We start from the raw sequence: 26,649 nt of genomic DNA, 5'->3' as shown, positions 1-26,649 counted from the left end.
CAAAAAAACAAAGATGATTAGTGACACAAACAAGGAATACAACACAAAAAAAACAGTTGCAGGAATTTGGTGAGCCTTGGTGAGGAAAATTCCTCACGTGGGTCGAAGGGGAAAAGACCCAGTCCTCAGTCAGTCGTCGACTTTGTTATGTCCTCGTTGCCATTCGGCTTGGAACTTGCAAAAATGGAGCACGCGAGGAAGTAATGCACGTTGATGGGAAAAAAGAAACCCCAAAAAACTATGCAACCCCAACAAAAAACTAATGAATGCGCAGAAGGAAGCACACATTACCGATAGCAAGGTGCGCACGTTCTGGTCCACGAAGTCAAAGTGGTAGTGTCGCATGGCAAGTAGCTCGTGGAAGGAAAGAAAACCAACACCTGTTAATGCATGCGAAAGAAATGAGCAACAATTGGCTCATTCAGTGAGGAGTCAGTCGAATTGAATGTTGTAAGGCTCGAGAAATGTGAGCCTTTAGGTGCATGTAATGTGAGGTGACACGTAGTTAACGCCATTGCACTGCTAGTTTGAAGGTGGCAACGGTGGTCGTTTGGGTGTGTACGCGGTTAATTGCCATGCGGCAACCCCGTTCCATACGAACGAAAATCGTAGTAGGTTTCAGGTGTGGGCCCGACCATGATTTGGTTGACACACCAAAGTGGCATAATTTTGACAACACAGACGACTCGTTATGGGACACATGGCAAAACACCTACTCACGTTAAGTTTCTTGTATAAAGTACATTTGGAACAATCCGTATACTCTGTTTTGAACCAGAATTTTTCAGCAGTGGTTTCAAATATCAGTAGAGAAGAGGAGAGAAGGGAAGAGAAGAGAGGATGAGAGAAGAGATAGGGAGTAATAAGAAGCAGAAGAGCGAAGAATTGGCCGTGGACGGGCAGAGGCATTTAGAAGGCACCGTTGAAGCAGCGCATCAAATTCTTGCTTCCATGAACCAAGAGCTGTGCAACCCCTCTCTCTGGGTACCCCCCACCACCAGAGACCACGACCCCTCCCTTGCTGCCGGTGGGAGCGGAGGCGGAGGCGGTGCATTGGATGACGCAAGGCTCCGCTACAAAAAGTCTGTCGATTCTCTCAGGGATGTCATTTCGCTCATCTCCTCATCTCAGGTGTTTCACAGCTTTCCGCTGCTTCATTCACTCGTCTTATTCATTTATTGCAATACGTATAAACAAAAGCATGGCCTATGTATGCAATAATATGGCATATTTTTTGAGAAATTAACAATTGGGAAGTTTATGTTGAGCTTTTGCTTTGAATAACTCTTCTTGTAGATTGCATTTTCTGCATGTTTATCAGGTAATGTTGTTGATTCTATAATTCAGACCAAACCACAGGAGGGAGATACCATAACGGGGACAGATAATAATGGAGATCAAGTTGAGATACAAATACTAGAACAACGGGCTTCAGAGCTCAGAGAGGTATTGTCTTATTAAAGAATACAGTTTTATGCTAATTTGTTCTTTTCATAGTTGAAAAAAATAATTTAGGAAACAAAGTTTAAGGCTTTGACTGTGTTTTTGGCTAGCACAAAGCTTCATATTTTTTTGGTTTTTCAATCGTCATTTTTGATCAGAGTATGATTAACAAATTAGTATATCCTAATTCTAGAAGCTTCAGATGTCCACCCTTTTACTTTATTGAGTACTGTTGCTACAAGTGCTGATAACTTTTTTCATTCGGAACTCAGCTAGACAAGAATTATATGGATTGTCCATGATGACACAGCTTTTCAGTATGTTGATAGAGGTATATTGGGAATTCATGGAGCCTGCAATTGCTATAGGAATTGAAAAGTATTCTTTCAAACATTGTCACTCAGAAAGATTAAGTTGATTTACATTCTCAACATTGATATAACAAGATGAGAAGGAAGATGCAATTTAAAAGATTTTTTCATCAATATGATGCAAAATGGTACGAGGCACATATGAAAGAGGTTTAGGATTAGAATGTTGAGATATTAAAATCTTTGTTTGTCTAAGTACGGCAGAAAATTTCACCTATTAGAAAAGGTGGAGGTATTTGATGCCAATCATTAAGTTTTTTCTATTTTTCTTGAGTATTGAATAATGCATTATGAATAATTGCATGGACTTTAGCCACATGTTGGACAAAAGAAGAAGCCTTAGATTGCTCCTTTCCTCGATGAGACAAAGCTGTGGGGAGAGCTACATCAGTCTCTTGAAGAGCTAGGGCTTAATATCCACAGCGATCCTCAAAACAGGGCTTTTTGTGGTGGACATGGATAGTTAATCATAACTAGGCTGCAACACATAAAGATATGTATTCCTCCACTTATTCTGGTTTTGATGGACAGAGAGTGTGAATCAAGGAATGGTTAAGTACCTCAATGCGATCGTTATTTTGTGGATCAAAGGATTTAGAAAACCTCAACTGAAATCCCAAGAGTTTCTTGAATTTGGTCCAGAGTTTATCTCCCAATTTTGCTTTCAGGAGATGAGAATGAAGCCATTGGAAATGTCCCACCATGAGGCAAGAAAATGTTGTTAAACCATATTTTAATCCTGGATATGTCATAACACCCCTTGCTCTGGTCTAATTCTTTGACTTTACTTTCAATGGAATATTGTCAAACAGTTTGCATGCGTTCATTTGGGACTGATTTGTCTGAGTTTATTTGTTCCAAGAAATTATAAAGTTGTGCATTGTTTCCCAATATTGATCAACATTAAAACAACAAACATAGCTTCACAACCAAATGAAATTAAATAGTTTCGAATAACTGCAATGGACAGCCCTATATGTGCTCAGGTTTCCCTCCAACTCACCAAGGAATTTTGTCAAACAGAAGTCATACACTTAACTGCTGGTGAGACATAAATTCAATGACTTATTAGCGTTTAGTTTTCAGGCATTGTCTCTTTCAACCTTCTATATTCGCTGTACATTAGTTTCAGTGTTAAGCAGATTGCCACAAACTTATACAATTGGAATGATGTGATGACACACTAATCATAGAGCCAATATGAAATACAATAAAGGCGCTGGTAATTAACAAGGTTCCATTGCTTACTCTCACACCATAGAGGACTGTCACAATGTACTGAAATGACCATTCCCAAACCGCCAAACAGCAGCTTCCAATCAAGTTCAAACAAACCAAATGGAGGAGACAGCAAACAACTGTGTTTCCAGCTCTTCCCTGCTATGATATTCTTCATGCTGCTGCTGGAGTTATAGCCAGTTCAGTGCTAAGACCAACGCCCAGCACTCAGCACCCATGCCCAGCTAGTGTGACTGTGAACACATTCAACAATCAGAAATCATGCCCAGCATATTATACTCACCCAGTATTCAAGGTCTGCAACCAGTCATGACTACGCCAGCACTCAATAGCATCGCCCAAGGGATTATCGTGCCAGCACTCATGTGGGTTTCTGTTTGGAAACCTCACCAATCATTGCGAACATGACAGAAATATTATCTTGCAGTGCTGGGAGTATTGGAAGTCTGCGATTCTCCTTTGTGACTGCCAATTCGAACTTGAAGTAGCTACGCTTAACTCAGAAAACAATCAACACAATTTTCTTCATGCACAAATCGACCTACAACAATGACTCTAGTGCTGGGTACTTAGAAAGACTACTTGCCTAGAGCTGCGATTACTATCTTGCTGTGCTTCACAAACAACCAGAAGTATCTTTGCCCATCGTCCCATCCATTGATAATTTGTTTTTAAGAATTTCTCAGACCTGGTCTTTCATAGGCATAAGAAATGTTACACTTGAGGGATTTCGTCTCCAAATGCCCCAAAGACTCTTGAAATTTCTCTAGAAATCAGCAATTCTAAGATATCCAATTTCCAAGATGTCTTCAATAGCTTATTGAGCTCACATTTATAACTTAGATTGGGCACAATTACCAATGCACCACAAATGTGGGACTAAACAAGTTATAATAAAATAATATTATCCTCCTTATGTCTCCTCATTAAAGGGAACTTTTAATTTTTCCCTTAAAACATTAGTCCCAACATTTAATAATCACTTAAGTTAAATATTTAAATTTAACTTTAGAAACTTTTAATTTAATTGCCCAATTAATAAATGGCTCATTAAATTGGCAAACCAGGCGAAGAATTAAATGCACCAAAATATTGACATCCAAAAATGCATCAAAATTTACCAACCATTGAACCACAATTGACTTACTATAAATATTAAGTATCTAGAAACCCTGTTAGAACCCCTCCGATTGGCCTGAAACTGAAATTGCCTAGGCCAAATCCCTCTCTGATCCTTGTGAAGTCTTGGTTACCCCTTGAGACCAAGGCAAAACGGGCTAACGACACAACATCTAATGTTAGGCTAAAATTGGGACATTACATGATACTTGGATATTACTTTTAAGGATCCGTCTACTCTGGTACTACTACCATGTTTTAAAATCTGGACCATAATTGTTGCATAACTGAAGTGATGAAAAATCTGATCACGTTTAGAAATAGGAAATAAATTGAAATCTTGGATTTCTTTTCAATTTCCAAGATTAAAATCTATAATTTCTAGAAAAATCTGCAGTATTTTGACAGCAAAGGAAAAACTGTAAACACTAAAATCTGATAAGGAACCAAGTAGAACTATATTAGGCTAATCATAGAGAATATATTTGGTCTTAGAGAAGCTAAGATAGGGAGAAGATTCCTTTGCTAATTTAAAAAGTCAGGAAAAGAGCTAAGAATTATAATTTATATTCACAATATCTCTATAGTTTAGATTCTAAAGGGCACTGATATGGAATATAAAAAGATAAATCACAAAAATATTAAAACACATCCAAGTAACTACATTAAAGGCGGGGTTGAGGGGCAGCGCCCCGTGAGGCCAAAAAAACTTATTATTTAATAAAGTCGTTGGGTGTTATTTTCTATTGGCTGACATGTTGTAACTCTAATTTTTCTCAATCTCAGGTGGAGGTTGTAGTGAACAAAGACGAGACCATTCATTTAAAAAAAACTTTTTAAAATGTTTTTTTTTGGGTCATTTTACGTAACCTAGCCAGTAGCCGAGTTTTAGGCACTGGACTCGCCGAGTTTGGCGAGTTTTTGCCAAACTCGCCAACTCGGCGAGTCCGAGTCGCAGAGACTCGGCGAGCATGTCTTGGACTCGCCGAGTCTGGCGATTTTCATTTCTTTGCATTCAACTTTCAAAAATGCCCCACCTTCGATAACACATCCTTTATTTATAGGAGTTGAGGCGGATTTAGGCAAGGTTGACTCCAAAATGGAAACAACACAAAAAACAGAAAATACTAAATAAATTTCCCGCAAGTTTGCTAACCCGATAAGGAATCTTCTATTTATTAAATTTTTTTCCCGCTCAAGTTTGCTGACCCGATAAGGAAACTTCTATTTATTAAAAATTCTTAATTTGAAAAGAACTCAAATGCGGGGTGTTAAGGAAATTGCCATCCGACTAGACCAATTATTTTGTGATTATTACAGTCCTCCCATCGTCTAATTGCTTGACCTCAAGCAATTGCAAATTTGGATGCTCAAAAATCTCTATTCCTTCCCAAGTTGCATCTTCTTGTGGCAGTCCCTTCCATTTCACCAAGTATTATGGAATCATCTTGTTCCTTCGCCTCCTCTCCCTCACATTCAGAAGTGTCTCTGGTTCAAGAATTAGCTTCCCCTCGTAATCAAGTGGTGGTAATTCTATTGAAGGAGTGATTTGCTGCCCAAGGGCCTTCTTGAGGCATGAGACATGAAATGTATTGTGAATTTTGCTATTAAGTGGCAGTTCTAGCTCGTAAGCGACTTGCCCCAACCTCCTTATCACCTGATAAGGACCATAGAAAAGTGGTTTCAATTTTTCTGCTCCCTTTTTCTTGATGGATGAGTGTCTATAGGGCTGCAACCTTAGAAATACCATGTCACCTACCTCAAACGTTCTTTCAGATCAGTGTCGATCAGCATACAATTTTTGTCTATTCGGAGCATTCTGCAAATTCTCCTTGAGGGCTGCCATGATGTCCTTGCTTTGTTGGACCATGTCTTTAGCACTGGGATCTCTACTATCAGCAAAAATCTGATCCACAAAAGAAGTAGCATCATAACCATAAAGTGCTTTGAAGGGCAACATACCAATTGACATGTGATGAGTGGTATTATAGCAAGACTGCCCCAAGTGCAGCCACTTAATCCATGCTGTTTGTTGACTTACAACATAGTTTCTCAAATAACCCTCAATCCATTTGTTCACTATTTTTGTTTGCCCATCTGTTTGAGGATGATAACAAGTGCTAGGTGTCAATTCTGTCCTTGTCAAACGAAATAGCTCTTGCCAAAAAATACTTAAGAACTTGCTGTCCTGATCACTTACAATTGCTTTTGGTAATCCATGAAGTCTGAAAATCTCTTTGAAGAACAAATCTGCCACTTGAGGTGCTTTGAAATCTGATGAAATGGCATAAAAATGAGCAAACTTTGTAAGTCTATCCACCACCACATATAAGCAATCTTTACCTTTTACCCTTGGCAATCCGGTAATGAAATCCATCGATATGCTTTCCCATTTCTGATCTGGAATGGGTAAAGGCTGCAATAATCCTGCTGGAAACACATGCTCCTCCTTATTTTGCTAGCATTCCTTGCATTCTCTTATATGTTGCATAACATCCTTTTTCAATCCCTTCCAAGAAAAATGTTCCCTTGCTTATATGTTTCGTAGAAGCCTGCATGATCAGCAAGTGGGGTGTTATGGCAATCTTTTAAAATCTTTTCCTTCATTTTAGATTCAGGGGTGATGTATACTTGTCCTTTGTGAAGAATTAACTCATCCGCTACTTTGAACTTATCATCTTGCACTTTACCTTCTAGGATATCCTTAGCAAATGAATTCTTGACATACTCAACTGTATTAATGACCTCCAATCAGCGGATATATCAGAAATAGATTGCAAGTGAGGTTTTCTAGACAAAGCATCAGCCACCACATTATTATTCCCCTTTACATAATCAATGTCAAAGTCATAAGCTTGAATTTTGCTTACCCATTTTTGTTGCCTGTCATTTAAATCTCTTTGATTAAGAAAGTATTTTAAACTGTTGTGATCACTTTTGACCCAGAACTTGTTACATACCAAATATTGCCTAAATTTGGCCAAAGCATGCATTATAGCCAACATCTCTTTGTCATAAATTGAGAGCTTATGCTCAACCTCCTTGAGCTTCCTATTCTCATATGCTATGAGATGTTTATTTTGCATCAAAACAGCCCCAATTCCTTCACCGGAGGCATCACATTCCAAAACAAAAGGAAGTGAAAAATCTGGGATTGCCAAGATGGGGCATGAACTCATTACCTCTTTGAGTTTGTCAAAAGCTTGTTGAACCGGCAGTGTCCATGTAAATGCTCACTTCTTTGTTAAATTTGTTAAGGGGGCAGCAAGTTGTGAAAATCCCTTTACAAACCTTCTATAGTAGCTGCATAATCCAACAAATCCCCTCAACTGTGTTAAGTTGTTGGGCCTTGGCCAATCTTGGATAGCCTTGATTTTCTCCTCATCTACGCTTGCTCCATGTTCACTGATTTTAAATCCTAAATACAGGATTTCTCGCAACCTAAACTCACATTTAGATGCCTTGGCATAAAGGACCGATTCTCTAAGATATCCAATACTTAATCCAAATGTCGCAAATGGTCTTCCCAAGTTTTACTATAAACTAAGATGTCATTGAAGAAGACCAAAACGAATTTCCTTAATTGCAGATTAAATATCTGATTCATACATGATTGGAAGGTTGTTGGAGCGTTTGTTAGTCCAATGGGCATCACCACAAATTCATAGTGCCCATAGTGACACCAAAATGTTGTCTAGTGTACATCTTCATCCCTGACCTTGATTTGAAGGTAACCTGAATGCAAGTCAATCTTGGAGAAATACTTAGCCCCATGTAACTCATCAATCAATTCATCGATCCGTGGAATTGGGTAGCGGTTTTTAATGGTTCTTTTGTTGAGGGTTCGATAATCAATACACATCTTCATAGTTCCATCTTTCTTCTTGACCAACACTACAGAAGATGCAAAAGGACTAGAACTAGGCCTTATATGTCTCATATCTAGTAGTTCTTTGATGGCTTTCTCAATTTCTTCCTTGTATACCCTGGGGTGATGGTAAGAAGTGATCATCACAGGTTTGGCTCCTTTTTCGAGCTCAATAATGTGTTGGAACCTGTTGATGTGTTTTTTAGGCACATGCAAACACATAATAAAATACCCAAAAGTATCTTATCCTCTCTTGAACAAAGTTTCTCAAATGTTGAAGATTGGCTTAAGGATCACTTGAGAAGACTCCAAGGTTCATGAATGTAGGGTCACTACGTGTGGATAAGCTCATTGGTTTGATGTGATTATGCTGGAATCACAAGGGGACTTACATTTGAATGCTTGAATGCTTGATTTGTTGGAACTTAGGTCCTATCTACTCGATTGGAAGATAAAAAAAAAGAGCAAGAGAGGTAGGGTTTAAGAGAGTCTATCCTAGGCCTTAGAATGCAAGAAGATAGATAAATGACTAGGTGGAACGCTACCGAGCTAGGTCTCACCATCAACTTGAACAATCTGACACAAGTTCAGTGCAACTTTCTAAGGATGTTTCAAAGATGCTCGAACCAATATCGCCAAACATTGATCACCATTCAAGATAATGCATAGGCAATGAGTGTAGGACGATTCAAGGTTTAGCTCATGTCATTCCAGTTGACCACGCAAGGCACACTTACAATCAACAAGAGGCTAGTGGTATGGATTGAATGGATTCCACATAAATACATTCAACAACTTCTTCCATTCAATCTAATCAACATGAAAATAAATTGAGAAGTAGAACCATGAGGCTTGTTGAAATAACAAATTTCACCATAAATTCAATGAAAGTGTATCTCATTTACAAGTCTTACCAACAATTCTTCCTTCTCCTAATCTACTTCTATTCTAATTGCTATTCACTATTCTACTCACTATTAGCTAACTATTTTCCAACTATTCACTAATAACTGTTAACCTTTACAAATGAAGAGTTTATATTTATATAAAGAGCTCATTTACAATGAATGGCGAGGATTGAATCTCTATCAACGGCCAAGATTTTACAATGAAACCCTAATTAATGTTTGCTATAACAAACTCTCTTTAGCCAATGAGAAAATTACATTCAATGACTGTGGACCAATAGATATCGAGGGTAGTTACATCAGAGTTTGTGCCTTCGTGTATGAGCTTGATTCATTGAACTTAGACGTGTTGATGTGGACTTCATTGACTAGAGGAATGGTGATTGGGACGCCATCTGGGATGCCACTTCAATCTTGCACTTTGTAGACTTGAGTTGATTCATCATCATGAAGGGATGTTGAGAGATATCTTTCAATACTCAACATTATTCAGTTGCTTAATATGATGATGATGCTAAGAATTATTGATGTAGTTGGGTCCTTCTTCCATCCTTGCTTGCTTGCCTTGGAGTGATTGCATGATCTCTTCCTTTAGATCCTTACTCCAATCTTCTTCATGCCTCCTAGGTGTGCTGAGAATCTTTGACTATCTTGAGATCTTCTCCCCTTGATGTTCTTGTATTTGCATGATGAAGCTTTTTGAAGGCATCTTCCTTGTATCTTGTCCTTGGTGTTGAAACTTTCTCCTTGAGGTCTTTACTCCAATCTTTCTCCAACCTGATCGTTTTGATTTCTTTCCTTGCTTCCTGCAAAACAAACAAATGGGCATCGATCTCACATGATATATATAACCTTTATACACTCCCACTTTGACTTGATTTCTTATTCTACATGTGCAGGTCTGATATGTATTTCTATAGGGGAGATTGCTCCTTTTGATAACTGAATTCACTGTCGAAAGAGGTAAACTTAATGTCTAAAGGTGAATCTGGGCTGTCTAATGATGAAATCTGTCTTCCTTGATCATCAGGTCTGCACCCTCAAAGTCTGATTTTGCCTTTGTAAGAATGATATTGTTGCTTCTTTGGTAAATTCGTCTTGCTAATGATTGAATTCTTCTCCAGTATACTTCGCTGTCTTGAACTTGAAATTCGCTGACTGTTGGAGCTGCTTACAAAATTCGCTGATGGAAAAGATAATGTTTTGTTTTGATGTTGAAATGACCTAATGAGCTTCCTTATATATATATGCGGCCTAGGGTAGAGACATATCTTTTAGGATACAAGGCCGACTTGATTAAATGAAAATAAAAATGTGAATTATCCTTTTTGATGCAGGCCGACTTGGTAAACCACACTCTCCCTTCCATCAACTCGAATTTTTGAATTACTCTTGGGCGCCAAAATGTTAGTTTTATAAAATTTCGCTTTGGACCTCATGTAAGGTGCATGCACTTCGCTCTATGTCCTTGCTAGGGACCGGACCTATATGGTCAAACTCGCGCCCTGTCCTTCCCAAGCACAGGACCTATACCAAAGTTCGCTGGCTGACCTTTCTAAGAACAAGCCTCCTAAGGCAGTTCGCTTTCTGTCCTTGATGAGGATAGGACCTATATCAACATTTTTCGCTCCTCAACCTTTGCAAGGTACACTTTTTCATCACTTCGTTTAATGTCTTTTGGGTGGCCAAGGTCAAAACAAGTGCTTCGCTCCATGTTCTTTCTTAGGACAGGCCCTATAAAATTTTCGCTGTGTGTCCTTGATGAGGACAGGACTTAAAGTATAGTTCGCTCTGTGTCCTCTCTAAGGACAAGTCCTAAAAATGAAATTTGCTCTTGGACCAAGGTAAGGACAGGCTCCAAATAAAGTTCGCTCTCTGACCAGCCTAAGGACAGCTCCAAATTCGCTCTCTGACCAGCCTAAGGACATGGCAAAGACATATTCAAATTCGCTCAATGACCATCAGCAAGGAGAAGGTATGATTCTTAAACAAAGTTCGGATCAAGGCACATTTTAGTTCGCTCAACCATCAGCAAGGAGAAGACTGTAAGCAATTTCGCTCAATGTTCTTAGTAAGGACAGGACCTATATGGGAAATTTCGCTCTAAAACCCTTCCAAGGACAAGCTTCAAGAAGTGAATTCGCTCTATGTCCCTTGGAAGGACAGGCTTCAAAACAGATCGCTCTAAGTCTTTAATGAGGACAAGACTTAAAAGATGCATTCGGTCCAAGCTGATGCAAGTTAAGTGAAGAAGCTCGCTCACCGTCCTTGGTAAGGACAAGGTATGATAGATGAAACTCGCTCTACAACCTCCTTAAGGACAGGGCCTATATAACAAGATTTGGCAATTCACCTTATGACTTTCACAAAGACATGAATCTCACCACTTCCTTTTACCTCATCTTCCCTTCCAAGTGTAGTTATAGTTCTTCCTCTTACATCGTTCAAATACTCCTCATGATCTCAGGTTGATGAGCAGTTTTCTTAGTAATTTGCCAACCTTCATTTTCTAAGGAAGATCAATCTGCTGCTTCATTTGTAGCAGATGATTAAATTGATCAACTTTGATCACTTAGTTGCTCCTCATGAAATCGGTCCTTAAGGCTTGGTTTGTGTAAACTGTTTTGAAGCAGCTTTGTAAGCTTCATTCGTACAATCTTGGACTTACTGAGCAAGCACTCATCAAGGTCACTATCTTCTTTGAAAGTTGATCCCATTGTATAGATGCAGCCTATATGATATAAATTCACACATGATCTTCACTTAGATCTGAACTGAGCTGAATCTGTGATTGAATTGTATGGATATCCACCACTCTTCCTTGTTAAAATTTGCATTTCTGAGTTCTTCACTCTCCCTGTATTGAATGTGAAACCTGAATTCTTGATTGATCTCCTTAGTTCCATGCATCATGCATCCTTGCTCCCTTTAAACCGGGAAACAAACATATTTTGATCAAGATACTAGAAAGAGAACAATGTTTTCTCAAATCTGGAAATAAATTTCGAATCTGATTTCCCTTATTTCTAATATGGATTTGCTCCTTTATGTTGTTATTTGCTTCTGCTCTTTTATACTCTGATTTTGAATTTGCTTTGATTTACTTCATTTGAATTTAAATCTCAAATGGTTTTGGTCTAAAGGACACGTATTTAATTTCAAGGGTCAGCTTCCTTATCACTAACTCCACACCTTGCAAGGAAATGGTGAGGTGGATGCTTTCTTCTTTTCTTTCTCTTAAAAAAAATGTCTGAAAACTTTTAAATCTCCACCTTAGAGTTTGGTGGGGGCTAAGCAACGATGTGGCAAAGCATGTGGAGACTTTTAAAATTTCCTTCTTTAAAGTCTGTAGGCCCAACAGTTTTACGGTAGTGAGGGAGAAGAATGAAATACTCTATGTCTTAAGAAAACCGTTTAGATCTCCATTTTAGAATTTGTGGGACCCAATAATATGTGGCAGGGTAGAAAGGGATTAAAGGTAATGAGGGGGATGGAAAGAGGTGGTAAGGAATAGTCACGGGAGTAGGATGTAAGGAATGTTTGGGGAAAGGGAGACATAAGGGGTATGGGTGATGATGGTAGGAAATATGGGGGTTATAAGGAGTGCTGTGGTGGGAGGTTAGGATGGGGTATAAAGGGAATAATGAAGTTTAGGAAGGGTAGTGGTATAGGATGGTTAATAATGAAGGATGTAGGGGAATGTAAGGTATAGTTAGGCTGGGATATAGATAGTGGTAGGAGTAGGTTAGAATGTAGGATAGAAGGATAGTGGATGAGTATGCTAGGATGGGAAGAGGGTTAGGTAGGTGAGGGTATAGGTGAAGGTAAGTGAAGGTGAGTGTGAGAGTGAGGTAGAAGGGTAGGTGATGAAAGAAGATGGAGGGGTAAGGGATGTGGAAGGAGATGGAAGTGGTAGTGGAGGTTAAGGTAAAGGAAAATGGGAGGGATGAATGATGGAGAGGTGGAATGGTGATGGCAATGGTGAGGAATGGAAATGGGTGTGGTCAAGTTTGGGCACCCACAGGTAGTGCTGGGAGAATTGGAAGTGATTATGTCTTGGCTGGGCAAAGGGAGTGTCGAACCTTACTTCATCTCCAAGAGAGATACTTGATCAGCCCCTGAGCATCGACAAACAAAAGGTTAATAGCAAAGACTCGACAACAACCAACTAAGCTAAGACAACTAACCTAGAAAGCGAAAAAGTGGGGATCCCCATTTGCAATGGGGCGATGTGTGAATACATCACAACAAAACCCTCTGTTAGGGGGTAGTTCTGGGGGAATGCCTTTGAACACCTTGTTATGTTTATATAAAATAGATCGAATCTGCATATTGGTAGCATCTCCTTTCCTTGCAGCACTTGTATTGGTGATGAGGCATTCTGTTGCCCATGCTACTTGTCCCTTATGGAAGACTTGCTCCAGCCTCTTGGCGGATATTTCCCATTGGCCCTTTGCTAGATATTCCTTGTAAAACTACCTTTTTCCCATTATGTTGGAAAGAGATCTCCATGGTACGATGGCTGGTCTCATACTTGTCAATTGCATACAACCATTGGCATCCCAAGACTACTTCCATTTCCATGTCAATTACATAGAAATCATCCTTCAATTTGTAATCTCCCATTGCTAACTCCATTTGGGGAACCTTATGAGTACATGAGAGGATTGTTCCACTAGCTACCTTCACATCAAATCCTTCAATTGGGACTGTGTTCAATCCAAGTCTCTTAACTACCTCCCCATTGATATGATTATAAGTAGACCCACTATTAATGAGTATGATTACCTTGTGTCCTTTCAAGTCCCCTTTTAGGTGGAAACCATTGTAATGTGGTTCTCCAGTGAGAGCTGCCAAAGGTCCTCCAAAAGGTCCTCTTGCACTTTCGATTTCCTTTTCAGATTCACTTCCTTCACCTTCAGATTCCTCGTCAGAGATTACTTCAATGTAATGGATTTATCCCTTCCCTAAACAGTGATGCTCGGGCTGCCATGGTTCCTTACATGTAAAACACAACTTCCTCCTCCTTAATTCATTCCTAGTGACATCATTATGCCCAATCTTTGCTATAGGCATACTCGGGAGTACTGTGTTTCTTTGGAAAGGCTTCTTGAGCAGTATAGGTGGGATTCTCTTGTGACTGAAACTATCTCTTGCGACTGAGTCTTCTAGGTTTAGAGCGATTGTGATGGCTTCTTGGAAAGTTGTTGGATTTAATGCTTTGAGTAATCCCTTGAGAGGTTCAGTCAATCCTTCCGCAAAGAGTACTATGAGTCTCCTATCTGTCACATCATGCACCATGATAGCAAATTTTTGGAATGCTGCAACAGAATCCTCCTCGAAAATAAACCTCTGGGTCAATCCTGTCAAACCTTTCAATTAGCCTTTGATTGAATCCTTCTATGGATGTTATTGCATTGTGACCTTGAGTTACAATCCCGTGGTACCACCATTCATTTGTTGCTCCTTCCAAGTGCAAGGTGGCAAACTTGAGGGCTTCCTCTTTGAGTATGGGGTTTAGTGAGAAGTAAGTGTCTAGCTTTTGCAACCATGATCGTGCTGATATACTATCTGTTTAGTCAAAGTTTGGGATTGTGATCTTGCCTAACCGGTGCTGGATGACCTTTTTTTCGTCAAGACCTTTCCTCCTATGTCCTCCCCTTGATTTCAGCTTACAATACTTTGCGAAGGTCATATCATTTCTAAGTTAACTACCTCACTTAAAGAGTAATACTTAGCATGGAGCCATCCCATTTTACTGGCTTGATCGGATTGCTCTTCATTAACCTCCTCATGTGTCAAAAACTTCGCTCTAAATGATATGGTGCTGACTGAATTTCTTTCTCTATTAGTCACAAACTTCCCTCCATTTGTGTTGCTTCCTTCACTCCTTTCATTTGCAGGTTTGTCCCCATTCTGATGCTGATTAAGCCCTTTAATAGCTTGATCATTTCCCTCATAGTCTCCGACATATTAAGATGAAATTCCTCGGATCTCTTGAAGAAGGCTTGGGGAGGGTCGTCTTCTTTATCACCCATATTGAAACCCTTCTTTTTCTCCCTTAGTTGGTACCTTTGCTCTCTCTCACTCATCAACAATCCCACAGGCTGGTAGAATTAATGCTCTGATACCACTAAAATATGCCACTTACATATATAAAACAAAAAAAATCAGAAAATGATTTCCCAGTATGTTTAATGTTATCATTTAACCGAATCCTTGCAGTTAACTAACACTCTAGACACATCAATCTGTTTTAAAACCAATCACAAAATATGCAGCGCACCAAGGATAACTAGCATTTTATTGAATTAAGTAGATCTGAAAACATCATTACAAAACCTTGGGTTTGTCTGTCTCAATTATATCCATATCTTACTGAGATAGATGAAAATAATAACATGCAAACACGGCTTCTCTCACAGCATTGCAAATTCTCCTGCAAATCAGATTTAGACTGTGTATGCTTGTCAAAAGAACGGCAAGGGTAGGGGGGATCGTCCCACCTTGCTTGATCCTTGAGGGTAGCATCCCAGGTCTCTGCTTGTGCACTAAGGCTTCACATTCAACTTTCAAAACTGCCCCACCTTTGATAACACATCCTTTATTTATAAGAGTTGAGGCGGATTTAGGCAAGGTTGACTCCAAAATGTAAACAACACAAAAAACAGAAATACTAAATAAAATTCCCGCTCAAGTCTGCTGACCTGATAAGGAATCTTGTATTTATTAAAAATTCTTCTTGCTCAAGTCTGCTGACCCGATAAGGAGACTTCTATTTATTAAAAATTCTTAATTTGAAAAGAACTCAAATGTGGGGTGTTAAAGAAACTGCCATACGATTGGACCAATTATTTTGGGATCATTACATCATATATCTTATTTTCCTACACATATTTGATATATATCGTATATTATTATCATAAAACTATGATGCTAGCAAACTGTTAGAAATCAAAGTATAATTTAATTTTTGATAAAGATTTTTGTATTTGTTCGCATACAAGGCTTACCTTTTCTAATAATGAATAAATAAAACAAATGTTTTTTTTTTTGTGGTAGTTGGGTAGGGAAGTCTGTATGAGAACCTACAGGCTTTATAAGCCAATGCATATCCATGTAAAAGCTACCCTGTAGCAATATACTATTTGTTTACCATGGAAGGAATCTTCCCCTGGTTCTGTTATTATGGAGTTAAACGAAATTCAAAGATATGTAATTTTTTCTATTATGTTTGCTGTCACTGCTGCTGAATAAGAATCCTTTATTGTGTGTTGGAAAAGGATTAAAGTTTGGAAGTAGTCTGGTCATGTGAAAGAAAGTGTGTTTTGCAAGATTAGAACTATTTTTTGTAGAGATCATTGCCAAAGTCTAAAGCTTGATTATAAGTGGCCCGTTTCTTTTTCAAAACCAATATTAGTGAGCAGAGAACACATGAGACAAGGTTGCAGCAGCAATGTTGTGCACAACAGGGTTGCTATTTCTTAAAAGTTGGAGAAGTGCAGAAATCGCATTGAAAATCATCCATTTCATTTTTGCTGCATGTTGCTTTATTTGGTGATCTTTGTGTGTATGTTTTTAACCAAAGATTGCTGCACGAATTGGCTAATGATGGAAAGGTTTCTCTTCTTCTAGATTCGGTGTCATTAAATAGACTCATCAAATGCTTGCATTCAAAAGTGTTGCAAGTTAAACATGTAGTGGTTATGGAGAACAAACATCCACGTTAAGGTACATTGAGGTACAAATTTAGTGGTCAGATGCATCATCCTATTTAATGAATATGTGGTAAGATTACTCCTTAGGCTCTACTGAAGAGGGCACCGGTGTCAAGGTAACAAAAGATATCATATACAATCTAATTATCTCAACCCTTTGCTGGATTACCCAACATGTTAAATTCCTCCCTTTTGTCACTTATGCTAAAGGAACTCGTACTGACACTGCAAAAACAAAATTAAGCTTACCATTTACCACATAAAATAGGGACTTAAGTCACAATTCCTAGTTCTACACAAGAATTTTCCTTCAATTTTTTAACTTCAGGTTGCACAAAGCATAAAGTAGAGGATACACAAGATTTGCAATCCTTCTTAGAGTTAAAACCAATCTAAGACTTCTAAGACATTATTCGATTAGTCCATTGCAAGAAAAAACTAAAAATATTTACTAGTTGCTAAAAACACAAGGATTTTTTACATCTTTTTCTTATTTTAAGTTGCATGAGCATAAATAAGGATGCACAGATGTTGCAGTCCTCCTTTTATTTATCAAAGACTCCGAAGACATTGGTGGATTGGCCCATTGCAACTAAAAAATGCTTAATTTATTTAGTTGCTACAAACATAGATTTTCTTGGTGTTTTTCCTACTTCAGGTGCACAAGGTGCAAAAGCAGATAATTTACAGAAGTTGCATCTCCAATTAGTATTATTTAATATCAGTATTTGTGAAAAAAGAGCAGCTTTGTGGTAGACTTAGTTAGAACTATTGAAGTAAAAAATTGAAAATAGGAAGACAAACGACCAATGGCCAATGGGCATTAGGAACAGATATCAGGGAGCTTGCGTTCTTCCTCTTCTTGCCCTTTCATCTTCCTCCTTTTCACTTTTTCTTTGTTTCTTTGTTCCTTTTTTCTTTAGGTAATTGCAAAAGAGCATGGGCCAATATTTTTTTTAAAGTTTTTCCCTTAGTTACCGGGTTCGCCAGTTTTGGTCCCCGCACCTGAATCGGGATTGCCCCAGGCATTCCAACTGCTCTTTGCTGTTTTTCTTCTGCCATTTTGTGTTGTTCCATCTTCCAATTCAATTCTGAACTATCAATTGGCATTTGGCATTTTTCAATGATGAAGTATCATAGTATCCAATGTATTTAGTTTTATAATATCGTATATTTCTTTAAATTTTTGTATATATATATATGTATGTATGTATGTATGTATGTACGGACGAACCCAAAACACCAACCCAAAGGGCAAATTTTTTTTTGCCCAAACCCATGAACTGGGTTTGCGTGCCCGAACCTGAACCAGTAACTTAGGTTTTTCCTTTGGTTGGGGCATTTTGGTCTTCCACCTTTTAGGCTTAGATTCAAGGAAAGATTTTCTCTTCATTTTTAATGTCTGATTTTTTTTCTCCTGCCTGGGATGCCTTAACGTCCCTACGATGGTTAAGAGATACTTTGACTTCCCTTAGGCTTTCTTGGAGATAAAAGGGCATACATATATACCCTACCAATAGGGGGATGCCTAGGATGTCATGCACGGGACTGGGGACACATCCCTGTGGACCCTTGTGAGATAACCAATATAAACTTGCTACTCTCCAAAGAAGCACTCCCCACTTGGACCTCGAAAGATTTGCAAGAAAAAGTGTCATTGGTGCCACTAATTAGCCAAATTCTTTTTCCAATTAAGAAAAGTAACTTATATGGAGTGGCAAAATGCAACCAAATGCACCTTCTTGTCACCCATTTGCGTTATTGCTACACCTCTTCACATTGAGTGATATTATAGGATCAAAACTTGTGGATTTATAGTCATAGCCTCTAATACCGTGTGAGAGGTAAGTGCAAAAAACTTGAGTATTATTGCCTGAATTGAATATTTGGTAAGTCTTTCAATGGTGTATCTGAGTGACTTAACTTGCCTTGGGTTTTAAGTGAGGCCTTTTTTCTCTATACGGCTCATTTAAAGGTTCCTTTGAACAAATTTCCTACCATGCTAAAATATATTTTTCTTAGAGTGTGTGTGCGCCCATGCACAAAATCCCAACTGAAATTTATGCTTCTATTTGGATGGGCAAGTATGTAGTTATTGTAGGCTGGTTTGTTCTTTGCCATCAAGTCTACCTATAATCCGCTCATCTTTTAGTTAACTTCTGAAAATTTCTTATCTCATCTTGCTATAAACTATAGGGGACCTATAGATGACTAACAGGCAAATTAGATTCCGTGGATTCCTTAAGAGTAAAATTGTGGGTGTAGATGTCGCATCTGTTTAGACTTATAATGGTTTTATGATTTATCATCTAGGGACTGAGCTAAAATAAGGTATTGAAGAAATGACAGAATATATTGAAATTGAATGCATGATGGTTATTCGTTACTCTTGTTGAACACTCAGGTTAGATAAAAACAAAAAGGCTTTTTGGTAGCTATTTCTGTTATGTAGCCTTAACTATCGATTTTTGTCTAATACTTGACATGTGCATTGAGGTACTGTAATGTCCCCTTTTGAAAAATTTGATCTACTAGCTATGAGAAAAAGTAACACAAACAGTACAACCATAACATAGTGGTGTATGTGGGGAAAACCCTTTTGGGAGAAAAACTCCACACTTCAAACCACAAAACAATTGTATCATAAACAACAATATTTACAATACAATAACTAGGGATGAACATTCTGTAAATGGATGAAGCATAAACAAAAAACCATCCAATGTTTTTGGAAAACTATGTACCATCCCAATAGAAGTATGGCACCCAAACTTCTATGGCACAAACTCCAACACCCCCTCCGTCTTAGGCTTCTAGGCTTTTTTAGATTATTCTTTACATTTCGTCATAGTTGTTGTAACTTGTCATATTTGACCGCACAACTTAGGTGCCCCAATTTGACTCCATTATCCTTTCAAAGATGCTTCATGTGTATAAATTTTTATAATGTTGGTCAGGATTCCATTGTAACTCTTAGTAATCATGTTCTTATGTGGAACTCCTTATAATCATGTTCTTAACTTCTTACCCTTCATAGAATCCCTCACAAGTAACATCCATCCTATAATGTCATAAGGTGCTCTTACACTTCCCAATGACATCAGATATAGTGACAACTTCTTACACACTTTACAAAGAAGTGGACATGTGGCCAAGAGTGTGGGATGCACCATTTTCCATATGTGGCCAATGTAATTATAAATACAAATGTTAGGATGCAAGATTGAGACACATATCCCAACATTCTCCCACTTGTTGAATACCTTGGCAAAAGGGGAACTCCAACATTGAAATCTAATTGCTAGGGGACATGAGGCCCATAGACTGTCATGCCCCTGATCTGACAGCAAACCTGAAAGAGAAATTGTTTTATGATAGTAAGACTTCACAATTTCGGCTCCTAACCTCAAGAATATAACAGTAGCTCGTGATCACCATAAAAGATTGCAGGAAAATAAAAGATAACAATTGCCTTACGAATCGATTCTCTCTCCTTGCTCTAGCAGTGATTCCCTCCAACATGAACAGGAGATTAGTTAGACTTAACAATAATAAGTTATGAAGAGCGATTAAGCTATGAAGGGGTGCGGTTGGCAACAAAGGTCTCAATCTGGCAGCGAGAAGACATACCCCATTCCAAGGGTCACAACCTCAAAGGAAAGCCACAACCTTCCAAAGCCAATGGAGGGATATAAGAAGACATTGCCCAGCATCCAAGGAATGCATCAAACAAGACCAGAATCCCTCATTTTCACAGCAGGCCAATCAGAATAATAATATTGAATTATTGTGGTATGACATTTATATTACCTATCCTTTATATATATATATGCAGATCTGAATGTCTGAATTTAACATAAATATCTATGTATTTAATAATGTGAATTTCTTTTTGCAAGAATCGATCATGTTGTGGGAAAGAAAGGGAATTCAAGGAGGGGGAACGGTGAGGGATACCTCACTAGGCACGCCACCTCATAAGAACTGTTAAGGACCACGAGGCCAAGGGGGACAGAGTTGCCGCCCTTGGGCCTAGGTTGAGGGTTAGTTTAGGGGCACCGTATTGCATGTCTCCCCTATGAACCCCATATTGATCAATTGTTGACATTAGTTAGAAGGGATCCTCAATCATAAGAGGAGAGAAGGATGGAACGATAGAGGGAAATGTTGTACAAACCCCACTAGGTACACCACCTCATGAGAATGGTTAAGCACTACATGAGGCCAAGGGTGATGGAGTTTCTGCCCTTGGGCCTAGGGTAGGGGATATTCGGGGCACCTTATCATGTCTCCCAACTCTACGCTCGTTATGGTTGAACCCCCATGTAATCGTTCAGATTTGTTATGTGTTATAAGTATATATATTCCTTAGCCCTAGAAATGGAAGTATTTATGAATTATATCTGCATCATTATCTAACTTCGTTGCAGGTTTTCAAGGAAGACTTATCTCATCTTATTCATGAGTAAGGATTATATTTCTAACTATATTATGTTCCTTGTTTCATTTGGATTTGTGAATTTAGGGCAAATTACTAGGTAATCTAGAAAGGGACATTACATAGACAAGCCTCATTGCACTACCTAAACTTCTTTGTGGTTATTGGCTTTTTCTATGCATCAACAAAATTTATCGAAGCATCAACCTTTTCTAGCATTACTATCCCATCCTCTACCATGATGTGCGCAAAATTATACTGGACATCAATATGCTTTCTTTGTGCATGTAAGGTTATGTTCATTGCTAGATTGATGACACATTTGAAGCCAAATGGCCTTTGACTCATTTTAGCATAACTATTGAAGCCAAATAGCCCGCTTATAGACTTTAGTAGCTGCCATATACTTAGCCTTAGTAGTGGACAAAGCTACTGTTAGTAGCCTAAGTGGTTTAGGTGGTAGCATAGGGAACATCAATATACAATGTACAATACCAAAGCATAGCAATTCATTAGCATGGAACCAATAACGCACAACACAGTATACCAGAATAGATTTGTGTAACACAGGTGTATATCATATTCCTCTCCAAATCCCATGTCCTCACAATGTGCTACAAGTTTACAATATAAAGAGTTCGCGGTTGGTTAGGCCACCAACCGTCCGGCAACTAACTACCCGCAGATATAACTTAATACTATTATTTTCTATTAAAGCATTAAAAAGCCTTATTTACTAATTAACTGGCTTACATCATCCCCCCCCAAAACTTGTTCGTCTTCCAGACGAACACTACAACAATTTAACAAGAAATATCTACTTAGAGGGACAAGAGGACGTCCCTGTTCCCGTAGTGGTCCGTTCTCGGAGTATCTTCAGGTCCCTCTCAGCAAGAAGTTGCTTCTCTCGAGTGGCTTTCAGAAGCCTGAGTGCATCCATTTGGTCCTTCTCAGAGGCAGCCAACTTCCGTTCTGTTTCACGTCGCGTGGTTCTCTCTTGAACCATTTCTTGCTCCATAGCCTGGATCGTTTCTTTCAGCTCACTCTCTCGTTGAAGGGCTAAGGTATGGACTCCTTCCATTCTGTTTGCTTTCCAGGTCATCCTTTGGAGCTGTAAGAATGTAGCGCGAAAGGTCTGTTCTATGGAATTGAGAGCTCTCATTACTTTCTGATTACCTCCTGTATGCCCACTAAGGATCCGTGGTACTCCCCATTCTACTACTATCTCTGGAATTTCCGTGTTGGGCCAACCTTGGTTCCTAATTTTCTCCGAGAACTCCCTCTCGCAGCCTTCTGTCATAAACGCCAGTAGTGCTTCCGTTGCTCTTACTATAGCAGGCATATCAGACCCTCGAGACTGGTCTATTATCCTCTTCGTGGCTGCCCTCATTACTTCCAACTCAGAAAGAAAATTCTGCGCAACTAGTTCCCACTCTTGGATCCCCTCTGCTGGTGCTGGTGAGGACGTACTGTGCCCTTTTCCCATTCCTTCAATCCTCTGGCTCTCCTCCTGCTAATCAGTCCCCAATGATGGTGAAGGAGGTGGAACCTCTATGTCCATCTGGAATCTTGCTAGCAGGTTGTCTACTTCTCTCTCCATTTTTGTTTCCTCAGTCCCCTTTCCTTTGGCTCCCTCTGGCTCTTCACCGTGTATTCCTCCTTCAGTATTTCCTACCTCCATGGTTGCAAGTGGATCAGTTATGGGTGCTACTACCAATGCAACAGCTCTAGCCGCTTCTACGCCCCTGGTTGTGCTTATATGGAGGATGTGGGCCCCAGCGTGTCCCCTCAAGTCTACTAACTGAGATGGGGTCCCTGTGACTCCAGTTACCAATTGTGCCGTGATGGGAATCTGTGCTGGTTCGAAGAGTACCTTTTTCCTTACTCCCCATCCTGGTACGGCTGGTATGCCCTCCATATGGCTTTCTGTCCCTACCTGCCACGACCCTCCTACGTGTCCTCCTTCCTGTTCCATGCCCATTGGCTCCATCCTGAATTCTCCTTCATCTTCTTTTGAAGATGATATGTATGTTTCTTCTTCCCCTGTCTCTATCTCTTCCTTAGAATTGTTGTCTTCTTCTCCTCCATCTTCTAAGCTCCCTGCCAGTTCTTGCCTTGCTTTTTTCCTCGGTGTTGTCTTTGTGGTTACTGTAAAAGTGTCCAGGTGTAGCCAATAATGCATGGCTGGCTTGTAGGGCTCCACTCGGCTTGAGGCCACAAATCCTCCTCTATTTTCCAATGCCACTTGAGTTCTCAATGCTTCCAAGAAGAGGGCAATGAGGTGATGGGGCATGTATAGGGTCTTGTGTTTGAGGAGCATGGCTTCCTTCACACGGCTGGAAAGGACGCAGCCCCAGTTATAAATTTTGCCATTACTCAATCTGTGCATGAGGCGTAGCATCCATATTGCAACATCGGATGCTCGGCTTGCTGCTGTTAGCTTACTCTTTATGATATCCAGGACACATCTCCATTCTGGTGAGGTGAGATAAGATTTCTTCAGGCCCCTTCTATTGCTATTCTGCCATAAACTGTTCCATTGCTCTTCTGTGAGGGCGTCGCCGCAGATATGTTCCAGGAGCCACTTCTTTTCTTCTGTAGGCATTCTTGCTGATGGTTTCATAGCTGAATCGCCGCTACTGGGAATGCCGAAAACCTTGCTGAATTCTTTGGGTGCATAAGAAATGACCACTGTCTGTCCCAAATAGTCAATTACTAATCTATGTCTGTCCTACTCATACCCATGGACCATGGCACGCAATATAGGCTCGAATTCTTTTAGGTTGAAGATGGGCATGAAAATGATTTTGTCAACTTCTGCTTGCTTCAATGAACTCTTTAGGGGGTGGTCCTCCTCATTGTTTTCCCACCACTTCCTGCACTCGCTTCCAAGCACTCCTTCAAACGTGACATTCTCTACATTCACCTGTTCCGATGCCTTCTCTTGGCTTTTCTTGCTGGTTCCTGGCATGGCCATTGCTTGCTTGTTAGAAGTGCTAGCTTTGTAATTTATGTCATAACTTCCCCTTCTAGGGTTGCCATGATTCCCTTTCACCATCTTGTGCGTGTATGGTGCTGTAGCTGAGGGCTGTGGGCCTATACGTTGTGACTGAGGCTGAGGTGTTGTGTATGCTGGTGGTTGCGTGCTTTTTTTCCTACGTGCCGCCCCCTTTGCGCTGCTGCTCCGTGCTGTGCCGCTGGTGCTATGTCCCACGCCCCAGCTCCCTTCTGTGCTGCGTACGCCTACCTTCGCCCTGCGTACGCCCTCCTCCCTGCTGCGTACCTTGGCCTCCTCCCCGCGTACGCCTTCCTCCCCGTGTATGCCTTCCTCCCTGCTGCGTACCTTGGCCTCCTCCCTGCATACGCCCTCCTCCCCGCGTATGCCTTCCTCACTGCTGCGTACCTTGGCCTCCTCCCCGCGTATGCCCTCCTCCACGCGTACGCCTTCCTCCTTGCTGGCCTCCACTCCGCGTACCTCCCTGCTGCATACGCTCTTCCTCCTGCCACGTCCGCTCCCCTTCACTTCGCTGCGCGCTTTCGTCTCCTTGCTGCGTGCTCTTTCTTCCACCCTGCGTACGCCCAACCCGCGTACAATGTGTCTCTTGTGCGTGGCCTTTGTCGCTCTGTTTTCTGCCCATGTTGTGCGTACCTTTTCCTTCTTATGTTTTTCTTTTGTTATTATTTTTAATGTTTTGGTTTTGTTTTTGGATATTTTGCCTTGGTCTTTTATTTTTAAATATTTCTGCCTTGATTTTTTTCTTATTCTTTTTCTCTCTCCGTCCTCCTCTCTCTTCATTTTTTCTTTGTGCCACTTTATTTCTGTTTGAAAATTGGCTATTTTATTTTTTTCAATCACCACCATTTTAATGGCCACCATATTAATGGCTATGGACTCCCTTTCTTTGTAGATCTTTAGTTTTGATCCATTTACTGGATCTTTGATGGGGCTGTCATCCAGGTTGGACAATTTAATAGCTCCATTTTTTCCCATCTCCCTTACCTTGTATGGCCCTAGCCATCGAAGTCTAAATTTACCTGGTCGGAGTTCATTCCGGCCATTGTACTTGAGTACTAGCTGTCCTGGCGAGAACTTCATCCGCCTTAGATGTGTATCATGCCAAGCTTTCCTTCTGTTCTCAGCCACTTCTATGGCCCATTGTGCTATTAGGCGGTGCTCATCTAATTTTTGTAAGGTCATAAGTCGTTCCTTTAGGCTTTCCTCATCCCCCCATCTGTTCTGCATTGCTATCCACAAGGTTGGTATAGTGTATTCTACTGGCATTACTGCCTCCTGTCCATACATACGTTGAAAGGGGTTGTGTGTAGTTGTCGCTTTGTACGTTGTCCGGTAGGCCCACAATACTGCTCGTAATCGCTCTTCCCAATCTCCTTGCTCTACTCCACACGTCTTGTAGAGAATAGATACTAGTACTTTGTTGGTGGACTCCGCTTGGCCATTCGCCCTGGGATAGTATGGACTAGACAATGTGTGGAAAATCTTGAATTTTGTTGTCATATTGCGTATCACTTGATTGACAAAGTGTACCCCCCTATCACTCATGAGTTGCAGGGGTATCCCGAACCGGGTCACAATGTGTTCATAGAGGAACTTGGCGGTGCTCAAGGCTGTGTTGTCGGGTAAAGCTTTGGCTTCGGCCCACTTAGTGAGGTATTCTGTAGCCACCACAATGTAGTGGCATCTATGCACTTTGCTCGTCCTCATAGGTCCTACGAAATCCAGTCCCCATCTTTCGAACAATTCCTGTGGTTGGGACGGGAACAGGGGCATGAAGTCTTGTTTGAGTGGCTTACCTGCCCTTTGGCACGTGTCGCAGCTGGTCACCCATTCCCTCGCATCCGCATAAAGTGTAGGCCACTAGAGCCCTGCTAGCAAAATTTTCTGTGCTGTGGTATCTGGCCCCATATGTCCTCCGGCTAGTCCTTCGTGAGATTCTCTTAGGACTCCAGGAATTTCTTCCTCTAGGACACATCTTCGCAGGATACCGTCCGGCCCTAGTTTATATAGGAGCCCTTGGATCAATTGGAATGTGGTACTTTTTAGTGCGAGCTTCCTTCTCTCGCTTGGGCTCATGTCACCTGGAAATGTTGCTGTAGAAAGATACTGCCCGAGTTTCTCGTACCAGGAAGGTAACACGGCTATCTTGAATAATTGGCCATTGGGGAAATCTTCGCTCACTCCTCCTTCCCCTGGCTCCCCGGATTTTATTCTAGACAGGTGGTCAGCCATTACGTGACTTTTCCCTGGTTGCACCATGACATTGAAAGTAAATTCTTGAAGCAAGATCAACCATCGGCTTACCCGTCCTTGAATAACCGGTTTGTTCACCAGGTACATGAGTGCTTGGTGATCCACGAAAAATGTGAATGGTGTGGCTAAAAGATAATGGCGGAACTTTTGTACTGCATATACCATTCCCAAGGCTTCCCTTTCCGTGGTGCTATAATTTCTTTCTGCTTTTGACAGTAACCTACTAGCAAAATATATTGGGTGGTCTAAGCCTGAGGATCCGGGTTGCGTTAAGAT

At 40.3% G+C, this 26,649-nt stretch overlaps 1 protein-coding gene across 3 annotated transcripts in view; it reads left to right on the top strand.

Moving 5' to 3' along the window:
- The first annotated feature begins 462 nt into the window (after nucleotides 1-462).
- The window catches only part of LOC131038552 (mediator of RNA polymerase II transcription subunit 30), an 89,923-nt gene continuing 63,736 nt past the window's right edge, over nucleotides 463-26,649 (top strand). The window contains exons 1-2 of one of the 3 annotated variants that reach the window (XM_059213309.1): nucleotides 463-1,131; nucleotides 1,360-1,446. In XM_059213309.1, the coding sequence (XP_059069292.1) occupies nucleotides 841-1,131; nucleotides 1,360-1,446 (378 nt within the window). In that variant the 5' untranslated portion in view covers nucleotides 463-840. Of the gene's footprint in view, nucleotides 1,132-1,296; nucleotides 1,447-26,649 lie in introns of all 3 variants that reach the window. The other 2 variants (XM_059213307.1, XM_059213308.1) reach the window with 2 other exon arrangements.

This window comes from Cryptomeria japonica, chromosome 10 (assembly GCF_030272615.1).
Source record: "Cryptomeria japonica chromosome 10, Sugi_1.0, whole genome shotgun sequence".
In the NCBI taxonomy this organism is placed as follows: Eukaryota; Viridiplantae; Streptophyta; class Pinopsida; order Cupressales; family Cupressaceae; genus Cryptomeria; species Cryptomeria japonica.
The sequence above is the reverse complement of the archived record's forward strand: the minus strand, read 5'-3'. Positions and strand labels throughout refer to the sequence as shown.